We start from the raw sequence: 17,789 nt of genomic DNA, 5'->3' as shown, positions 1-17,789 counted from the left end.
TGACCATATAAGCTTCTAAGGGCATCTTCTAAATGTTATTCTCTAAGATCTATTACTGTACCCTGAACTTGGATGCTTAGTCTGTCCTTACTCAGTATTGTAGAGGGTGTTTGTTTAGACCTACATGTTCTGCTAAAGGTATTGGGTTCTGGAGAGGAAAGGGAAAACCATTTAGACCATGAGCTTAGCTGTCAATACATATTGAGAGTTTGGGGTATTAATTGGATGTTCTAAAAAAAGAGGATACTTGAGTTAAATGGACTTGGGAAATGCTGATTAAGCGGAGGTTAAAGTGGATTTCACAGAGCATTTTGCAAATTTTAAGAAGAGGATTTCCCAAATTAATTTTACCTTGGAACATTCCCAGTACCCTTTCTGCACCACAGTACTTATAGAACTAGTTTTCTTTGGAAATCCTTTGGGGAATTCTGGAATCTCACATAGTAATAAATGATCTCAAATGTGGTGGCTTAAAAGAATACAAATTTATTGTCTGACAGTTCTGGAGGCCAGTTATCCAAAATCAAGGTGTTGGCAAGACTGCATTCTTCCCAGAGGCTCCAGGGGAGACTCCTCTCTTGTCTTTTCCAGCTTCTAGTGCTCCACTCGAGACATTCCTTGATAGGCTGCATAACTTCAGTCTCTGCCTCTGTCTTTACATGATCTTCTCCTCTTCTATCGCCTCTGCTCTGTGTGTTTTTCATAAAGACAATTATTATTGGATTTAAGTCCTACCCAAATAATCCAGAATTATCTCATCTTGAGAGCCTCAATTTTATCTGGAAAGACCCTTTTTCCTATTTAGGTCATTCACAGGTTCTGGAAAATGGGTATATCTCTTTGGGAGCCATCATTCAACCTACTATATATAGTAAGTAGGTTTTTCAGCATCAGAGGGTACTTAAGAAAAGACTAATTCAAGGACAGGGAGCCAACTACACACATAATGGTGAAGATTCAGGGCTGAGTGTCCTAAATGCAGAGATCCAGTGTTGGCATACTATTGTGCCTGGCAGGCATCACCTCTTTATGCTGCCAGTCTTCTCAGCAAGTCTGGATGTTGCCTCAGGATCCTTCTTTACAAAGAACTGTATGAAGCTCCTTCCAATCAGCTGTAGTGGGCATGTGAGGCAGAGAATCCCCGAGATGATAAACAGAGCTGACACTCTGAGAGGCATGAACAGACAGTTTCACTGAAGCAGTTGCATAAGAGGCTAAGGAATTCAAGCTTAGTGGACATGGGGCACAAACATTATTTTATCCAGCAAAACATGTATTCCTCTTAGAGAATGCTTTGGGAATAGGGTGGAGGTGCTTATGCATGTTTCTGGTCCTTTATGTTCTTCCCCACAAGATCCAAACTGCCTAGTGAGAAGAATCTCAAGAGGGAAGAAATGCCCTCCTCCATTTCTAAGTCTGCAGATGAAATTGGGACCATTCTGGTTAATGGTGACAGCTTCTAGAAGACTTAAATTCTGCTTTACACATGGATATAAATGAATCTGGCAATGTGTTTGTCCTGGCACCATCCTTGCTCATCTTGTCTTTTGTGTAAACTTGCTTATATTTGAAATGTGGTGGAGTGGCAAGCTTACTTGTTGCATTTGGTTTCTCCATCATCAGAAGTTTGTAGTTTCTAGACATATTTTTCCCCCTCTGGCTCAGACAGTACTTCCTTTAGATTGCTCTCATTTCTGGGCATTTCTTCTATTTCAGCTAGATAGGATGCTGTCAGGACATTTCCCTCCTCTCTGTATAACTGATCATTGTGAGAGATAGGGCTATGATTTTTAGTTATTTTCTCTCCAAGACACTTCTGTTTGCGAGACTGAAAGTGATGCAAAGTGTCGTTTGTACCCTCACGCCCCCACCAACCCTTACATTGAAACACTGAAAATGCTTAGTGTTTAAATGGGTAAATGCCTAGTGACCCAGTTTGCCTATAGCCTATCAGCCTGCTCAGAAATAACAGTCCCTTAGTTCGTGGGTGGTTTGATGGATTCCAGTGTTGTAGAATATGAACTAACAAAATGGAATAATAAAATCCCAGAATGTTAGAGTTGGAAGAGTATCAGTGAGTTTAGTTTCCTCCTTTTATAGATGTGAAAATGATGGAAACTCCTAATCACCAATTGTTACTTTTCTAGCAGCTCACTTGTGATTTCTCTCATAAAATTGTAGGACTCTAAACAAAGAAACCACTGCTGTAAGAATAATAACATAAAATATCATTGATTCTTTATCCACATGGTAAATTGATATACACACAGACACACACACACACTCTGAAAACTTGCAGGATGAAACAAATTTCCCATAACAAAATGTTCCCTGCCGTAAGACTGCTGTGATCATGGTAGTTATTTTCAGAAACAGTGATGGTAAACCCAGAAAGGGATGGCCGTTTGTTTCCCTTCAGGAAAAAAAAGTGACCAAAGAATGTATGTAGCATGACTTTAATTTTCTAAACATCATAGAAGTTCCTGCTTCTGGCTTAATGTTTTATAACCACCTTGCTTCTTGGCTTAATGGGTTTTTATAACGATCGTCTTCACTCTTGGAGTTCAGTTTATTTCCAGCTCCGTTTTCCTTAGTAACAGAATGCTTCCAATGTAGAAGGATCTGTAACAAGCCCAAACGGAGAAACAATTGCTTTCTCTGGCCAAGGTAAATTTGCACAGTGTTTGGTGTTACCACTTATTTCACAATCATTTATGCGTTACCTACAAGTCAATGTGTGAAGCCTCAACTTGGCTTAAAAGTGAATGTGTTCCTAAATTCAGCACACACCCTAGAGGGGTGTGTTACAATGGAACTTCAGTAGTGAACCTTCCTTTCCTTCAGCTATTTGTGTGTGTAAAAGATATTTCTGAATATCCTAGGTTAGAAGTATTTTCACTGTTTTGAAAAGCAAGTCTGTGAAAACTATTTCTGTAGTAAATATTTGGCTGAGATTGAAACATCATAGCATAACGTATGTAGTTGGAATAGTGTATCCTCTAGGTGGCATTTGGCAGGATTTTTCTAATTGATGACATTTTGTTCAGGGAATTTTAGACATGGGTGGAAAATAGAGCTATTGTTTGGTGCTATGTGTTATATATTACATATTATACATATATACATATGTGATATATAATATGGCAGCAAATAATGTATGATTTCATTGTATGTTATATATTATATAGAATTTAACATATAATATGTAAACATAGACATAATACATAGAATACATAGGTATGTATTACATATAATATATAAATAGATAATAAATGTATAAATGACAGTTCTACCATGTTAGCCTGGAGACCCCTCAGAGGATCTATGTTTTCACCTATAAACAATACCTACCAATACAAGTATATCAAAAAGGATAAAATTTAATAATTTTAACTTTACCTTATTTATTTTTGCTTCATGCCATATTCCTTTTAACTCCTGTGGTTGTTGTTCATTCTTTTCAAATACTTGCAGCTTTCTTCCTTCTGAGCTTGATTCAGAGCAGGCCCTTTGGCATTTGGTAGACTTGTGCTCCAGGCTCAGCTTTGCACCCTGTATATCTGTGTGGCCCTGGGCCTTGTAACATGGAGAGGAATTACTCTCCTGTCTCAAAGTGTGATGGGCACATGAAACTGCTCTGTGAGTATGAGCTAATGTTACCATCATTGTTGTCAGTATGATTAGCTTTCTGTGGTAGCTCCTAGTATATAAAATACAGTTATATATGTATGACTGAGTTTACCAATCATATGTAGATGATGAAATATATAGTTTATTATGGTAATCATCCTTTATATTACTATTCACTATTAAATAGTAGCCACTGTTCACTGACTGTTTCTACTTTGTTTCTTAGAGCATTTTAATAAAGTACTTTGCAAGTCATATTTCATCAATCATTTGTAGTATTGGCAGTATTATCCTCATTTATGTGTGGGGAAACTAAAGTTTTGAGAGATTGTATCTCTCTCTAGGTCATGGAAAGTAGAAGGTTAAGATTTAAATTTGAGGAGTCTAGCTCATGTGCCCCTACTTGTAGCTGTTATTCTTTCCTGCCTTCCAACAATAGTTTGCCTTAGGTAGCATACAAGTGCAATTGACTAATGTGTTATTTATTTATTTATTTAGGCTGCATCTGCAGCATATGGGAGTTCCTGGGCCAGGGATCAAATCTGAGAGGTAGCTATGACCTATGCCACAGCTGTGGCAATGCCAGATCCTACAGTGGGAAGTCCTTAATGTGTTCATTTAATCCTTGTTCTTATCACTTATGTAACTGAGCATGTAGTAGGCATTTAATGAACTCTTATTTATTTGCTTATGTCTTTCCAGAAAAATTCTATGCACACACAATCAAATGTTCTTTGTCTTATTACCAGTTGGAAACATATTATTCATAATGGAAGACACATTGCATTTTACTTTTGGCTTCCACAAAAATTTCTGCAATTTGCCTTTTGTCTTTTTTATGAAAATATTTTAATTTGTATTAAATTTTATTTGTTTATCTTTTCCTTTTGAGTATCTAAGCTTTTTCTCTTGCTTAGAAAGGACTTTCACACTTCAAAAATAAAAAAGAAAGGCCCCAATATTTTCTCCTAGAATTTTTATGATTTAATTAATTTACATCTAACTCATTAGGAATTGGTTTTTTTTGGTCAGGAGGAGTAAGGTAAGATTTTACCTTTACTATTGTTTTCAGATAATCACCAAAAAGAAAAGACAACAAAAAAGAGCCCTAGTAGCAAACTCATGGATCCTTGGACATGGGCCCCATCCTCCAGGAGTATGGGCCCCCATTTGAAAGATATTACTTTAAAATATGCGTTTAGTTCTCCTTTAAATAGAAGGACTACAGTTCCTAATTTGTTAGTAATTTACAAATATGTCATACATTCTTGGATAGAGGTTACTTATTTATTGGAAAGCACTGACTTTGAGATCACAAAATTAGTAGTTAATCCTGGTACTAAATTATCAGTGATATAAGTTCTTTGGGCTTTAGTGACAGTTTAGAAAGTTCATGGCATATTTAAGTAGGAACAATATTTTAAAATTTTATATTAAGATGCAATTTCATGTTTAAATGTAATATGCTTACTTGAAGGGAAAGTGCCATAGGAATGATACATGGTGTTTTCTTAAACTTATTTTGTTGGTAATAGTAAATGTTTCGAAGATGGGCTTTTCAAATGTTAGGAGGTACTAAGATTGATAGCTTTGCAAATTGGTTTTAAGTATTTTGAATTTATAACTATCATCATGTTGCAAAATAACATTGACTTTGGAATGGCTCACTTCCTTTTGTAGTAATTCAAAAATATTATGACAGCTATAGTTTTATAGTGAGCATAAAAACCAGTGAGGTAAGTTCAATGAGGTAAGGTTAGTGTTGGAAGTTTTATTAACAAAAACTTTAAGTATTAACACATGAGTTACAATTCCCATGTGTTTTCAGAAATTTGCTGGAACTGAACTGAACGTTAAATTTTGAACTTTGGACTAGTCACTTAAAACCACCTAATTTTAGTGTAAGAAGTAGCCAAAACTTAAGTATGAAAACAGGTTTTATAAAGTTGGCTGGATTATTAACCCACATATGATATGAATTCTTCCATGTAGGTGATATGAAGCACTCTTAACACAGCATTATTTTCCTCAAGTAGGTGGCATGTGGGATTGGGTATAATTTTTTCATGGGTAGATAAGACAAAATGCATCTTTATAACCTGAAAATCTTAACTGCGTTATTAACAAACTGGTGATTGTGACTTAACTTTTATAAGCACAGCATGTGGTTATGTGGTACTAAATATCACTGAATTTTATTTTTTGAATTGAAGTTGTGTGAGAGAATAGACATAATTTAAGAGAAAGATATATTGTAAATTATGAAACAATCTATAACACAGCCGTTATTATTTCTCTTTGTGCTCTTTAAAAATCTTAAAATGAATAGAGAGTTTTTAAATCCCTGCTCAGATGTTTAAGTTTTGGGTTGTTATTTGTGAACCGAAAGCCCGCACACAGAATTGGTATTATCTGATTATTTTTCCCCCGTCATTATCACTCTAGTGATGTACAGGAGGGTAAATATATGATTGATATAACCGGCCACCTTGAAGAGCATAAGGGTGTAACTGAAGAAATCGAATCACTTGTTTTCATGACTAAGGAGGAGAGAGACCTTTTAAATAAAGATCGAAAACCTGGGACCCTTTTAGGAAAAGGATTTTTCTCAGCTTTCAATTGTATAGATACCCTCTTCTTACAAGTTTTTGTTGACTTTATTCTCAGTGGCAGTAAATCTGTAAATATGCAGATGTTCTGATTAGTTTTCTGAGGGAATGTTAATATAATTACAGGACTGCTCATTCAGAAGTAGGTTAGATTCTAATCCACGTTCTCTTTTCTCAGGAGCTTCTAATTCATATAGCCATTTCTTTTTGGTTGTTTCTTAGCATCTCAAATTATACATACCTAATCCTGAACTCTTGATAATCTATCTCAAGTCTGATTCTCTCCCGTCTTTCCCGTAAGAGGCAGTACTTCTATTACCTATCCCAGCCAGTAACCCAGGAGTTACCTTGATCCTTCCTTCCTTCTTTCCATCCCCATAAGTACAGATCCTCAGTTCTTTCATTGCCTCCTGAATGTTTCTTAAAATACGTTTCAAAGACAGCCACGTTCTCCTTCTCCACCACCTCCATCCTAGTTGTGGCAGCTGCTCTCATCCCTCTGGTTGACTGCCTTTCCCTGGTCATTTCTTCCCTCACTAGAGTCTGTTCAGAGAACAGCTTCAACTTGTCCCATCCTTGGCAAACAAAAAAAAATTCTCTTGGTTTTTCAGGTTCCTTGCTTTCTGGTTCAACAATGTATTTTATACTCATCTTGTATATTTCTTGCCACAGACCTAAAATCAACCACTTCTATAATGAAACTGGTTTTAGGGGGAGGGAGTGGGATGGACTGGGAATCTGGGCTTAATAGATGCAAACTTTTGCCTTTGGAATGGATAAGCAATGAGATCCTACTGTATAGCACTAGGAACTATGTGTAGTCACTTGTGATGGAGCATGATGGAGGATAATGTGAGAAAAAGAATGTATATATATATATGTGTGTGTGTGTATGTGACTGGGTCACTTTGCTGTACAGTAGAAAATTGACAGAACACTGTAAACCAACTATAATAGAAAAAATAAAAACCATTAAAAAATAAATAAAGGAAAAACTCCATGTATTCATACTTACTAGTATTACAAGGCTCTTTTTAAAAGACTTATTAAAATCTAAAATTATCTTGAAAGGAGCAGAGCATGTTCAAAGCATAACTTATTTAAAGATCAATCAATGAGATCATATAGTGTTCCAAGATGGGAGAGTAAAGATTAGCCATCAGGAGACTGGCGCATAGTCTCATTGTGCTATTGTTATCTCTTTGTGATTTTAATTTGCATTTTAATAGTGGCTAATGATGTTGACTCTATTTTCATGTACTATTGCCTGTTTGTATATTTTCTTTGGGTAAATTTTATTCAAATCCTTAGACATTTTAAATTGGATTATTTGTCTTTATTGTTTAGTTGTAAGAGCTTATAGTATAGTCTGGCTACTGGACTCTTATCTGGGTAAAAAATTTGCAAATCTCCCCTGCCTAAAACAAAATTAGCCATCAATTAAATAAACCATTTTAATGGGTACCAAAGTGTTAGCTCAAGTCTAATTTACAGTACCTGTAGATACTTGCTAAATCGTGAACTTTATTGTTGTGTATGCAACAAGCACATAGTATACATTTTCACCAATAATTAGCCTTTTGTCATTCTAGTTTTTTACAACGCTTTTATATTTATATTACTTCTCTCTCCCTAAAAATCATGTTTACTAATGATATTTACATAGTACTTATTTGGTCTGCTTCATCTCCAACTTTACAAATCTATGATTCAGTAAGTTATGACCTGATGGTTTTGTATCTCTAACCTAGGACAAGTCCTGGCACAAAATCAATTCTTCATATTTGTTGAAAGAATGACTAAATGATTCTGGTTATTCGAGGTAAAAAGAGCACCTATAAAAAAGAGAAATCTAAAATCAAAATAGCTACAGAAGTCAAAGAGTAGAAAGATAACCCAAGTATAGGGTAAGAGGCACCGCTCATCTATGCAGCTAGTGTTTAATGTTGTAGTTGCTGAAAGTCATTTTTCCTGAGAGACAACTTTTGCTATAATTAGAGGTTTGTATGGAAGAGTTTTTAAAAAATCAGTGATTATTCTGAATGTTTCTTTTCAGCAGGACTTCAGAAAGATCACGATAAATGAATCACCAAGCTAACTAAGTGGTTCTCTTTGGTAGAGATTTGTTTTTTTTTCTCTTTGTATGAGATTTGTTGCCTCTGATGGTTTAAGACTAGTGGTCGTAGGCTTACAGTCCGATTACCTTGACCTCCATATGCAGTCAAAAAAAAAAAAAAAAAAAAAAAAAAAAAAAAAAAAAAAAAAAAAAAAAAAAAAAAAAAACTGTAGGACTTCTTCCCCATCACCTTGTCTCCAGGTTGTATATCAATCATACAGCCTCTCTGAGTGATCCTTGAAGCTCCAGCTCTCCGTCCTTTCAAGACCATAAAAGGTTCATGAAAGGCCAATGTGATGATATTTTCTGTGGCAAGGCTCAGCTAACTGTGTTTGCTATTGGTTCAGAATCCTCTCTGAAGTGTCTGTAATATAAGTAGGGGAGATCAAAATCTAAGGTTTGAAACTTTGGGGTTTACTAGAATCATAGACCTGCACATTCCAATATGGTACTCATGAGCCATATGGGGCTGTTAAACACCTGAAATGCCATAATTGAGATATACTGAAAGTTTAAAATAAATGCTAGGGAGTTCCCACTGTGGCTCTGTGGGTTAAGAGCCCGACATAGTGTTCTTGAGGATGCAGGTTCAATCCCTGGCCTCACTCACTGGATTAAGGTTCCAGTGTTGCCACAAGCTGTCGTATAGGTCATGGATCTGGCTTGGCTCTTGTGTTGCTGTGCCTGTGTTGTAGGCCTGTAGCTGCAGTCTAAATTGACCCCTAGCCTGGGAATTTTCATATGCCATTGGTGGAGCCATAAAAATAATAAAATAAGTGCTGGATTTTGAAGATAATACAAAAAATGTAAAATATGTTATTACAAATTTTATATTGATTACATGTTAAATAGTAATATCTTTGATATACTGAGTTAAATATATTCTTAAAATTTCACTTTTTTTTTTTGCTATTTAAACTTGGCTACTAAAGAATTAAAAATTACAAATGTGGCTTGCATTGTATTTTTATTGGACACACCATCTTAAATCTTGTTTCTAGAAGAGTGAAAGTGCCTGTGCAACATTTCTAGCCAATCTATGTATCTCAAACACTGCTTATTTTACCAGGAAAAATCACTCCTCATATCAATTCTGTTAATTGTACAAATTTCAGATATTCATCAAATATAAAGAATATTGAGGCACTTTTGGTAGCTAATGCTAACATGCCAGCTTTCTGCAGGGTAGTTAACTACCCCTGGAGAATTTATTTGCACCCATCCACTCACCCAACCAGATACTCCCTCTACATAGATACACATACCATGTATGCTCAAATATTTTAAAGTAAATGACAGACAGTATAAAACTCTGGTACACATTAGAGCACAAAACCGTACTTGCTGTTTCTCCACTTTTCCTGAGGGCTGTTGATTAGCAACCTTTATTGCATTCCTACAGTATATAAATCACTAGGTTAGAAGCTGTGGAAAGCAGAATAATAAAATATAATAACAATAGCAAAAATTTATTGAGTGTTTCTAGGTGCCAGGCACTGTGCTAAGTGCATTACATGTGTTATTTAATCCTGAGCATGACTTGGTAAAGGAGGTATTCTTATTATCCTTATTTTGCTTTTGACACCATGGTTTTGTCCCCAATATTTGCAGAGACTTTACAAAACAGGCTTTTCCGCATGAGCCACTTGTTGATACAAACTGAAGTTCAAGCCAGTGTGCTTAAGGAGACTTCCTCTTTGACCTCTTTCTCTTTTCTCCTCAAGGTCTGTGTTCAGTCCCTAGGATTCTGCCACTTCTTCCTTTTAGCTCTTTCCTTGGCTCTCTATCATGCCCACCATCCTCTTTGGAAACTGAGGAGAAAGAATAGGGGAAAGTAGGTTTTGAAGTCTTATACATGGAAGGAGTGCAGGAAGGTATAGTGGCCCTATTTCATTTAGGTTTATGGTAAGCTCTAAGACAAACAAACCTTCCTAGTTTTAAGGTGCCCACTTTTAAGCAAAACCAGGGGAAATTATCATTGCAATTGTTGAGTTGGTTTAATATATCATACTGTATGTCCAACCCATGTTGGGGGCTAGGGAACAGGAGGTTGGGGGTGATCTTGCTCCTCTCAGTGAAGTTCAGACTGATGGTGGTTCTGCCACCCTGTAGTTCCACCATCTGGAAAATGTAGGCTTTAAGATCTCGGAGGAAGGGAAAGCACATGGGGATGGCATAGGCAGGAAGTGATGTTTGTTGCTTCTGCTTACATACATGAATAAAATACTTGCCCCATCTTCCTGCAGTTGGACTGGGAAAGGAGATTGTGCCTGTGTTCAGGAAGGAAAGGCGAATTGGATGTGAGTGAGAACTAGTGGTTACTACCACAGCAAGTTTTAGATTTTAGGTTATTTTTAGAGTTTAGAGGCTGTGTACATTATGCATACTTCCAGTTTTGAAACTGTCTCCCCATTTGAATGATTGCAAGTTGAATCAAATTCAAATGTACCCTTAACCCAAGTCTACTATTAGGAAAAACAAACAAATGAAACTTTGAATGCGAAGTAAAACTATATTGGGAGCTTTTGTGTGTGTTCCAGTTTCATTTTCTTTTAAAGTTGTTCTTCGTGATAGCACGTTTATTCAATGCCTAAAGTGTTGTCAAGTAAGTAGGATTTAATCTGTGAAAAATTTTAAGTGGCCCCTTTTTCTCTCTCAAGTATTTTTTTTTCCTTTCACGTGTTACTGTAATCATTTTAAGATTGAAATGAACCGTTTGATTTTAAAAAATTATTTATGGCACATCAAGTAGCACTTAGTGTTTTGTCAAAACATTGAAACCGTATTTGAAGGCCCATGTAAAATATGGCAGAAAGGTCAGGAGGCTTATGTATAGAACTTCTAGAAACATACCTCACCATTGGAGCTGGTTATAATTCCTGGGTGCTGACATGAAGATTAATAATGTTTAACTCTGATTTTGGCAATTTTTGCCAATTTCATTGCCATCATTCTTCTCTTTCAAGTTATTACCTGGAACTGAAGTGATAACAAATGTTTTATGTTTCATACTGCCAGATAAAAAGTTAAATTTTCACGTTACATGCTCTTAAACACACACATGCACACACAAATATACACACAACTGTATCAGGAGGAAATGAGTAATTCTTCTAAAATGAAAAGATTGTCCTAGTTTTAACATTAGGTGACTAGTTCCCATGCGGTTAAGTCATATGTAAAAATGGGAAATTCACTCTGTGGGTCTTTGTGCACTGGCTATATCATACAGTTCTAATTTTCTTTTGTTTTTCTGGGAAATGATGGTGCTCTTTGCTTTGCCAAGTTTTATTATTGAGTTAACTGCCAAAGTTTGAGAGAGAGAGAGTCAAGGGCCTTTAAAATTATTTGGTGTTGAGTGAAGAGGCAGAGAAAGGTATTTCATATTCCCAAACATTTTAACTTTTATGTTTCTACCTGATGTTGGAATATAATCTAAACTTCAAGGCTTTTCTGATTCTTTTAAAGATGATGTACACTGTCAATTGAAGTTCATATATTAGTGAGGGGAACTTTAATTCTATTCACTGATACTTAGGTTGGAACTACACATTCTAGTTTTTAATAGATTGTATTCTTTATATTCTTTCTGGCCTGATTTTCCCTGTATTTAAACTTCTGTGCATCAGAAGGCCTGTGTGCCTGCTTGTGGTTTTGCACCATCTGGAAGTTAAAATTTGACTTTAGAAATGATGTCATGCTTGCTTACTGCAAACTGGGCTAATGTTGGTTGAGAATTGGATGCAGTTCAGGTCAAAGTTTTATCTTAAAAAAGAAGACCCTTAAGCCTTCATTTCTTGATTGCAGGAGACTGTGAAAAGCTTTAAAGATAGAGTGAAGGTGATTGAAGGGAACAATTCAAATTCCTTGGAAGTTAAGCACATGCTTTTGGGTGATGGTAAAATAAATTCCCAAATAGAAGACCTCAGCTAGCACACCCTGCCATGTAGAGTTTGAGTGTTTTGAGTAGTATGTTGATCATGACTATCTTTGCTCTGTATTTTATTTTGTGGAGAAATATTCTTATGATTAGCCTTGCTTTTTAAGCTCTTCTGGGCTCCGAAAGATGTGGCAGGGCACTGATAGCTCACACACATGGTGAGAAGGCACTACAAATGTTAAGCATATTATTCATCAATACAGTGTTTAAAAAAAAAAAAAAACTCTCTTCAGCACTACTCACTACTTCCCATATTGTAATTTATTTATATCACAGTTTTGGGTGTCGGGCATTTCCTTTGGTCCATATATAGACCACCTATCTTTGATAACTAGAATGTGGAGCCAATGGGACCACAGTTTCTTCTCAGATTTACACTGATTCCTGGTCAACCTGTGTGCAATCTCTACAATTGAATGTAAGCCCTTCTAACCACTGCTGTAATCTAGAGCACTCAGCATGTTCCACCAATTTCCAAGAAACCCACTAAATGCTGCCCTTCATGAATAAGCTAAAAAATCGTATATTTTTCATGCGATAAGAGGAAAACCCAAAGAGAAGTATTGATGTTATTTCAGGTCGATAGATGAAGATAACTTTAAACAAAGATATGCCACTTCAGAATCTGAATGTTTAAGCTTTAGTGCAACTGGCATGCATTTTTATTTAGGAAAGAGGAGATCCCCAAGACATGAGTACCCCTTCACCTTCCCAGGCCCTAGATTTCTATGTCCATGAAGTGAGAAGAGACAGAGCTATCAAATGTTTGAAGAATCTGCAGTTGTCACCCTCCATAGGCACAGAATGCCCATCCTATCTTAAAATGCATTTGGAGCCATTTTGCCACTGGGCTTTAAGTACTTGTCATCACATTTTTCCTTGCTAGAACCTCCCAGCTTCATTCTCCTCTCTGGAACAGAAACTGGAGAAGTTCCTCACCCACCTCCCCATCACCTTTGACCTTTAAAAACAAAACTTTGATACCCTTTCTTGGAAAATAGTGACAAAAGGAGATTCTATTCTGATAACTTTTTTGTTTCTGATATCATTGTTCTTTCCTGATGTATTCTACTTAAGACCAATTCCTGCTTTTAGAATCATAAAATGTTAGGCACTTAGAAATAATCTGTTCTTACCTCTTTGCTTTATGAGTGAAGAAACTGAGGCTGGAAGGCTGGTTGTGGGGAAGCAAGAGTTATTTGTCCTGATGCTTATAGGTGGACAGAAGTAGAACCTGAATGGCCTAAAAGCTAATGTTCTCTTTCCATTGTTCCAAGTTGGCTTTTGACTCTCTGTCATCATAGTATTTATACATCTATTTATTTTGGCTTATTACAATATTCTTGCATCCTTTTATAAAACTTTTTTTTAACCTTTTCATTATTTACTTGCTGGTAATAAAATGAGAAATATGTTCAAGATTTCCTCTGAGATGCTGCAGCCCCCAGCTTACCTCTGTCCCATTTTTCTACCTCAAGACCACACCCATTTTTACCTCTTTATGCCTGGTTATTTTGATATCTCTGAATAACATGCTTGCATCATTATTTCCTTTTTGTTGATGTAGTTACTATCTATCAAATTCTTGCTGTGGAAGATGAAGATAAAAGTCTTCCTTGACCCCAATGCCCACATGACCCATGTAAACTTTTTTTTGCACATGGTCTTTGGAATGTTAATGTTTAAAAAATAAAGCTTATGTTTCCTCATTTGTGACTAGCATTTGAAAAGCAGAAATTAAAATAATCTAAATTTTGAACTAAGGTAGAGATGGGATTTTTTTTGTGTGGATGCTTTGTCTTTTTTTTTTTTTTTCTTGAGTATTCAGAAAACAGTATTTCATAAAGCTGGAGAACAGGTGTCATTTCCTCAGCATTTTCTTCCTCTAGCAGCATTTACTTCCTCTTGGCAATGTGCCTTTTTCTAATTTAGGAGCATTTTCTCTGTGTCAGTCTTGTTCTCCCAGACGTCAGTGGCATGGCTCATTGTGTTCTCTGTTTTCCTAGAGGATACTGCATTGCCTAAGTGTGTTGTACCCTCCTTGGACTCTCAAAGAATTTTTGTGCTTTGTTCCCCAGCTTTTGGTTTCACAACATGAAGATGTCCTACTATTCCAATGTCTATTTCATATAAACCTTACATTTAAAAAAATGTATCACCATTCAGGTACACATACAACAGGATTTTAAAGTAGATATCAGCTGTTAGAATGCATGGTGTGGAGATGCCCATGAGCAATGTTTGGTCTCAGGGCTTGGAAGGCATACTGCTGCCCCATCGCCCTCCTGGGGCAGGCCCAATGGTTAATGATGACCCCTGTGTAAAACCACAACTTCTTTCTTTTTCTGATTTCAGGTAGATGCGCTGAGATTACGACTAGAAGAGAAAGAATCTTTTCTCAATAAAAAAACGAAACAGCTGCAGGACCTCACCGAAGAGAAGGGGACTCTGGCTGGAGAGATTCGAGATATGAAGGATATGTTAGAAGTGAAGGAAAGGAAAATCAATGTCCTTCAAAAAAAGGTGAGTAGCTGACATAAGCTGTTCAGGTATGAATTGGCATCATACATATTTTGTCATTTCAGAGTAGCTGTTGAGCATGTGGAAAAGAAAAAGTTATTGCTTAAGAATTTTAGATTAGTAAGTGTCAACTTTAAAACTTACTGATATTTAACTTACTGGTGGATGTATTTTGTTGCTTTTAGCATAGCCTGATGAATTTTCTATTTGATTACCTGGACACTAAATACAGGTGGTGTTTTTCTTATTTGCCAGCTTAAACATTGAGATAATTATATAAATTTATGCAAATTATTTAGATATATAAATCTAAAATTATAAAATGTCCAAAATTTAGTTTATTTTTCCTTTTTACTTATTGAGAGTTGAGTAGTGTGTGTTATAGGTCTTAAAGATATTTTAGATGTGTTTTTTATTTGCATAAATTTTAATAGCTCTTATCCTGTCAAACCCATACAGGTTTTAGTTGCAGAGGGGTAATGTTTTCACTCATTACTTAATTGGAATCAGTGAGAGAATGTATAATAAGTTATAATACAGTGACTTAATACAGAAGATGCTTGACCTGGTTAGGGCTCTTTAAGCAGCTATTTTTCTCTATTATAGGGGATCCAGATTTGGGGACAGCACCCAGGTTTTTCCTTTGCAGAATTCCTTTTTGCTGCTTTGTACTGTTTTGGTGGGACCAGAGGGTCCTCTGCTTTTGTTCAAAGAAAAGGGTAGGCAAGAAGAGAAACAACACTGCTCTTTTAATGAAAAGAAGCTGTGTTGGAAACACACAGGGCTCTCAGATTCAGGCAGACAGTGTGGGAACTGGGCAGAAACCAGTGGGGCAGGCGTCGGGGGGAAGCAGGTGCAGGCTGGTCAGGACACTGCTATAGACAGGCAGGTTGCAGGGGACTGATGTTGCAACTGCCTTCAAATGTAATCTGACTGGCCCTCCTCTTGGTGTCATTTGCCATCATTACCTCTCACATAGTTTATATCAGTAGCATTCTAGCTATTTTTCCTGCTTCTACCCTTAACCTTTCCTACAGGCTATTCTTTACACAGAAGTTGGAGTAATGCCTTTTAAACATAAAACGATCTGTATCATGCTCTCACCAAAGGTCTCCAGCCACAACCATCTACATAATTTGTCGGGTCCAATGCAAAATGAAAATGTGGGGTCATTGTTCAAACTTTACTGAATATTTCAGGATGGTAATGGCAGAGCATTAAACCAAGCATCGGGTCCCACTCAGTGTGGGGCCCTCTGTACATAAACAAGTTGCATGACATGAAGCTATGTCCTTATCCTCGGTGGCTTCCATCATCACAGGATATTGGTGATCTGATAGATAATATTATTAATTCATTTCTGTTATGATCTTTACAGACAAGGCCCCGATCACTGGATTCCCGCTTTACAATTCTAGCTCATTGATACAAATGATTAGAAGAGGGTAGAGAAGAGATGAATGAGGGGACCCTTTGGATCAAAGGACTACTAGGACAGGTGGGACTAACAGAAAAATAGTTACAATGACAGTTCTTGGAACATGTAATAAGATTTCAAAAAAGACCTTTCATTTAAAATCCCCAGAAGCAAATGATAGCAAAAGCTGGTATTTTTTGAACTTATGTTAAACACTGTATGCTAGATAACTCCTCTATTGGCCATTACATCTACTTACTTAATCTTGATCATATAACCCTGTGAAGCAAATACAATTATTAACCCCAGGGATACTGAGGCTTATGGTAGGCTTTCCCAAGGTTATACAACCTAGATACACATTTTTTAGTTTTCAGGAAAATAGAATAAAATGGTTATTGCAAGTCCAATTAAAAAGACTCATTTTTCTTTGGCCCAAAAGATTATGATGATGACACCAAGTGTGAGAGTGAATCAAGCAAGAATATAACCAGAAGCTGAGACTAAGGTCTCTAATTCTTGAGGAATAAATGACCACAATTTTCTCAGTAAAGGTTTTGGGAAGGCACTTTCCATGCAGAAGCGACAAAGGCCACTTTTGCTGATGTGAATATTTTGCAAAATTTTACACTTTTTCCCACAGCCAGACCCAAAAGTTTGGGAATCAGTTTGTAAGTTCTAGAACAAAGCTGATTGTATATTATGGCTCTTTGGGCAACAGGATCACAATCCCACTGATTTAAGCCATGTAGATAGTGGATTTGGAAGTATTTCATGTATGTTTGGAGAGGTTGTTTAGCTTCATTTTTTTTTTTTCACTGAGTGTTTACCAATATAGTTGGGGAATAGATAAACCACTAGCAATATAGTGATGGGGCAAGAGTACCATTAGACCTGCAGTGTAAAAGAGCAATAATCCCTAATGAAGTGATGCATACAATTCAGAAACCACCTCAAAATGTGGAAATAATGCAGAAGCTGATGGACTAATGAAACATTGTCTTTGGGAATGGAGACTCCTTGAAGTTTTGACCACAGTCAGCATAATTGACTGTTTTAGGGCAGGCCTGGATTGGAACAGCATCAGTTTTGGATTAGGGTGTGTTGGCATGGAAGAATAATAAACTCAAGTCAATGTCAGAGGTGCAGTATTACTTAATATTTCTTTCTCCTAGACTTTTTGGCAACCAGCACTGTGTTATGATGCCAGTAGAAGTGGGTATGCTCCTTCATAGCCATGTTTAACCTGGCGAAGCTAGGCTTTCACCTCGTATCTGTCACTTTGCCTTCAGAGTCCTAGGTATTCCATAAACCATGTGCACAGGTCACATGTCTGGGCAGCAGGCATGGACATGATGCCCTAATCATTTTGTTACTTGAGGAAGGAAGTGAAATTGAATAAACAGAGGTGGCATAATATCTCTGATCAAACTTTTGTAGAAAAACAGAAGTCATTGACAATGGATTTGGTCTTACCACCATGTTTTTGGCTGTACTCCATAATTCCAAGAAATGGAATTCTTTTAGTAGAGGTCAAGAAGGTACATGTATGAAAAT

At 36.5% G+C, this 17,789-nt stretch overlaps 1 protein-coding gene across 22 annotated transcripts in view; it reads left to right on the top strand.

The window, feature by feature from the left end:
- ERC2 (ELKS/RAB6-interacting/CAST family member 2) overlaps window positions 1–17,789 on the top strand; it is a 979,000-nt gene that overhangs the window by 391,651 nt on the left and 569,560 nt on the right. For all 22 annotated transcript variants that reach the window (XR_002337959.1, XR_002337957.1, XR_002337956.1 and 19 more), the window contains one exon: window positions 14,651–14,818. Coding sequence is in view for 16 of the 22 variants with exons in the window: in XM_021070727.1 (XP_020926386.1) it covers window positions 14,651–14,818 (168 nt within the window). In the remaining 6 variants the exon portion in view is untranslated. The remainder of the gene's footprint in view (window positions 1–14,650; window positions 14,819–17,789) is intronic.

This window comes from Sus scrofa, chromosome 13 (assembly GCF_000003025.6).
Source record: "Sus scrofa isolate TJ Tabasco breed Duroc chromosome 13, Sscrofa11.1, whole genome shotgun sequence".
Taxonomy (NCBI): domain Eukaryota; kingdom Metazoa; phylum Chordata; class Mammalia; order Artiodactyla; family Suidae; genus Sus; species Sus scrofa.
Note: the sequence above shows the minus strand (reverse complement) of the source record. Positions and strands in the feature narration are given on the sequence as shown.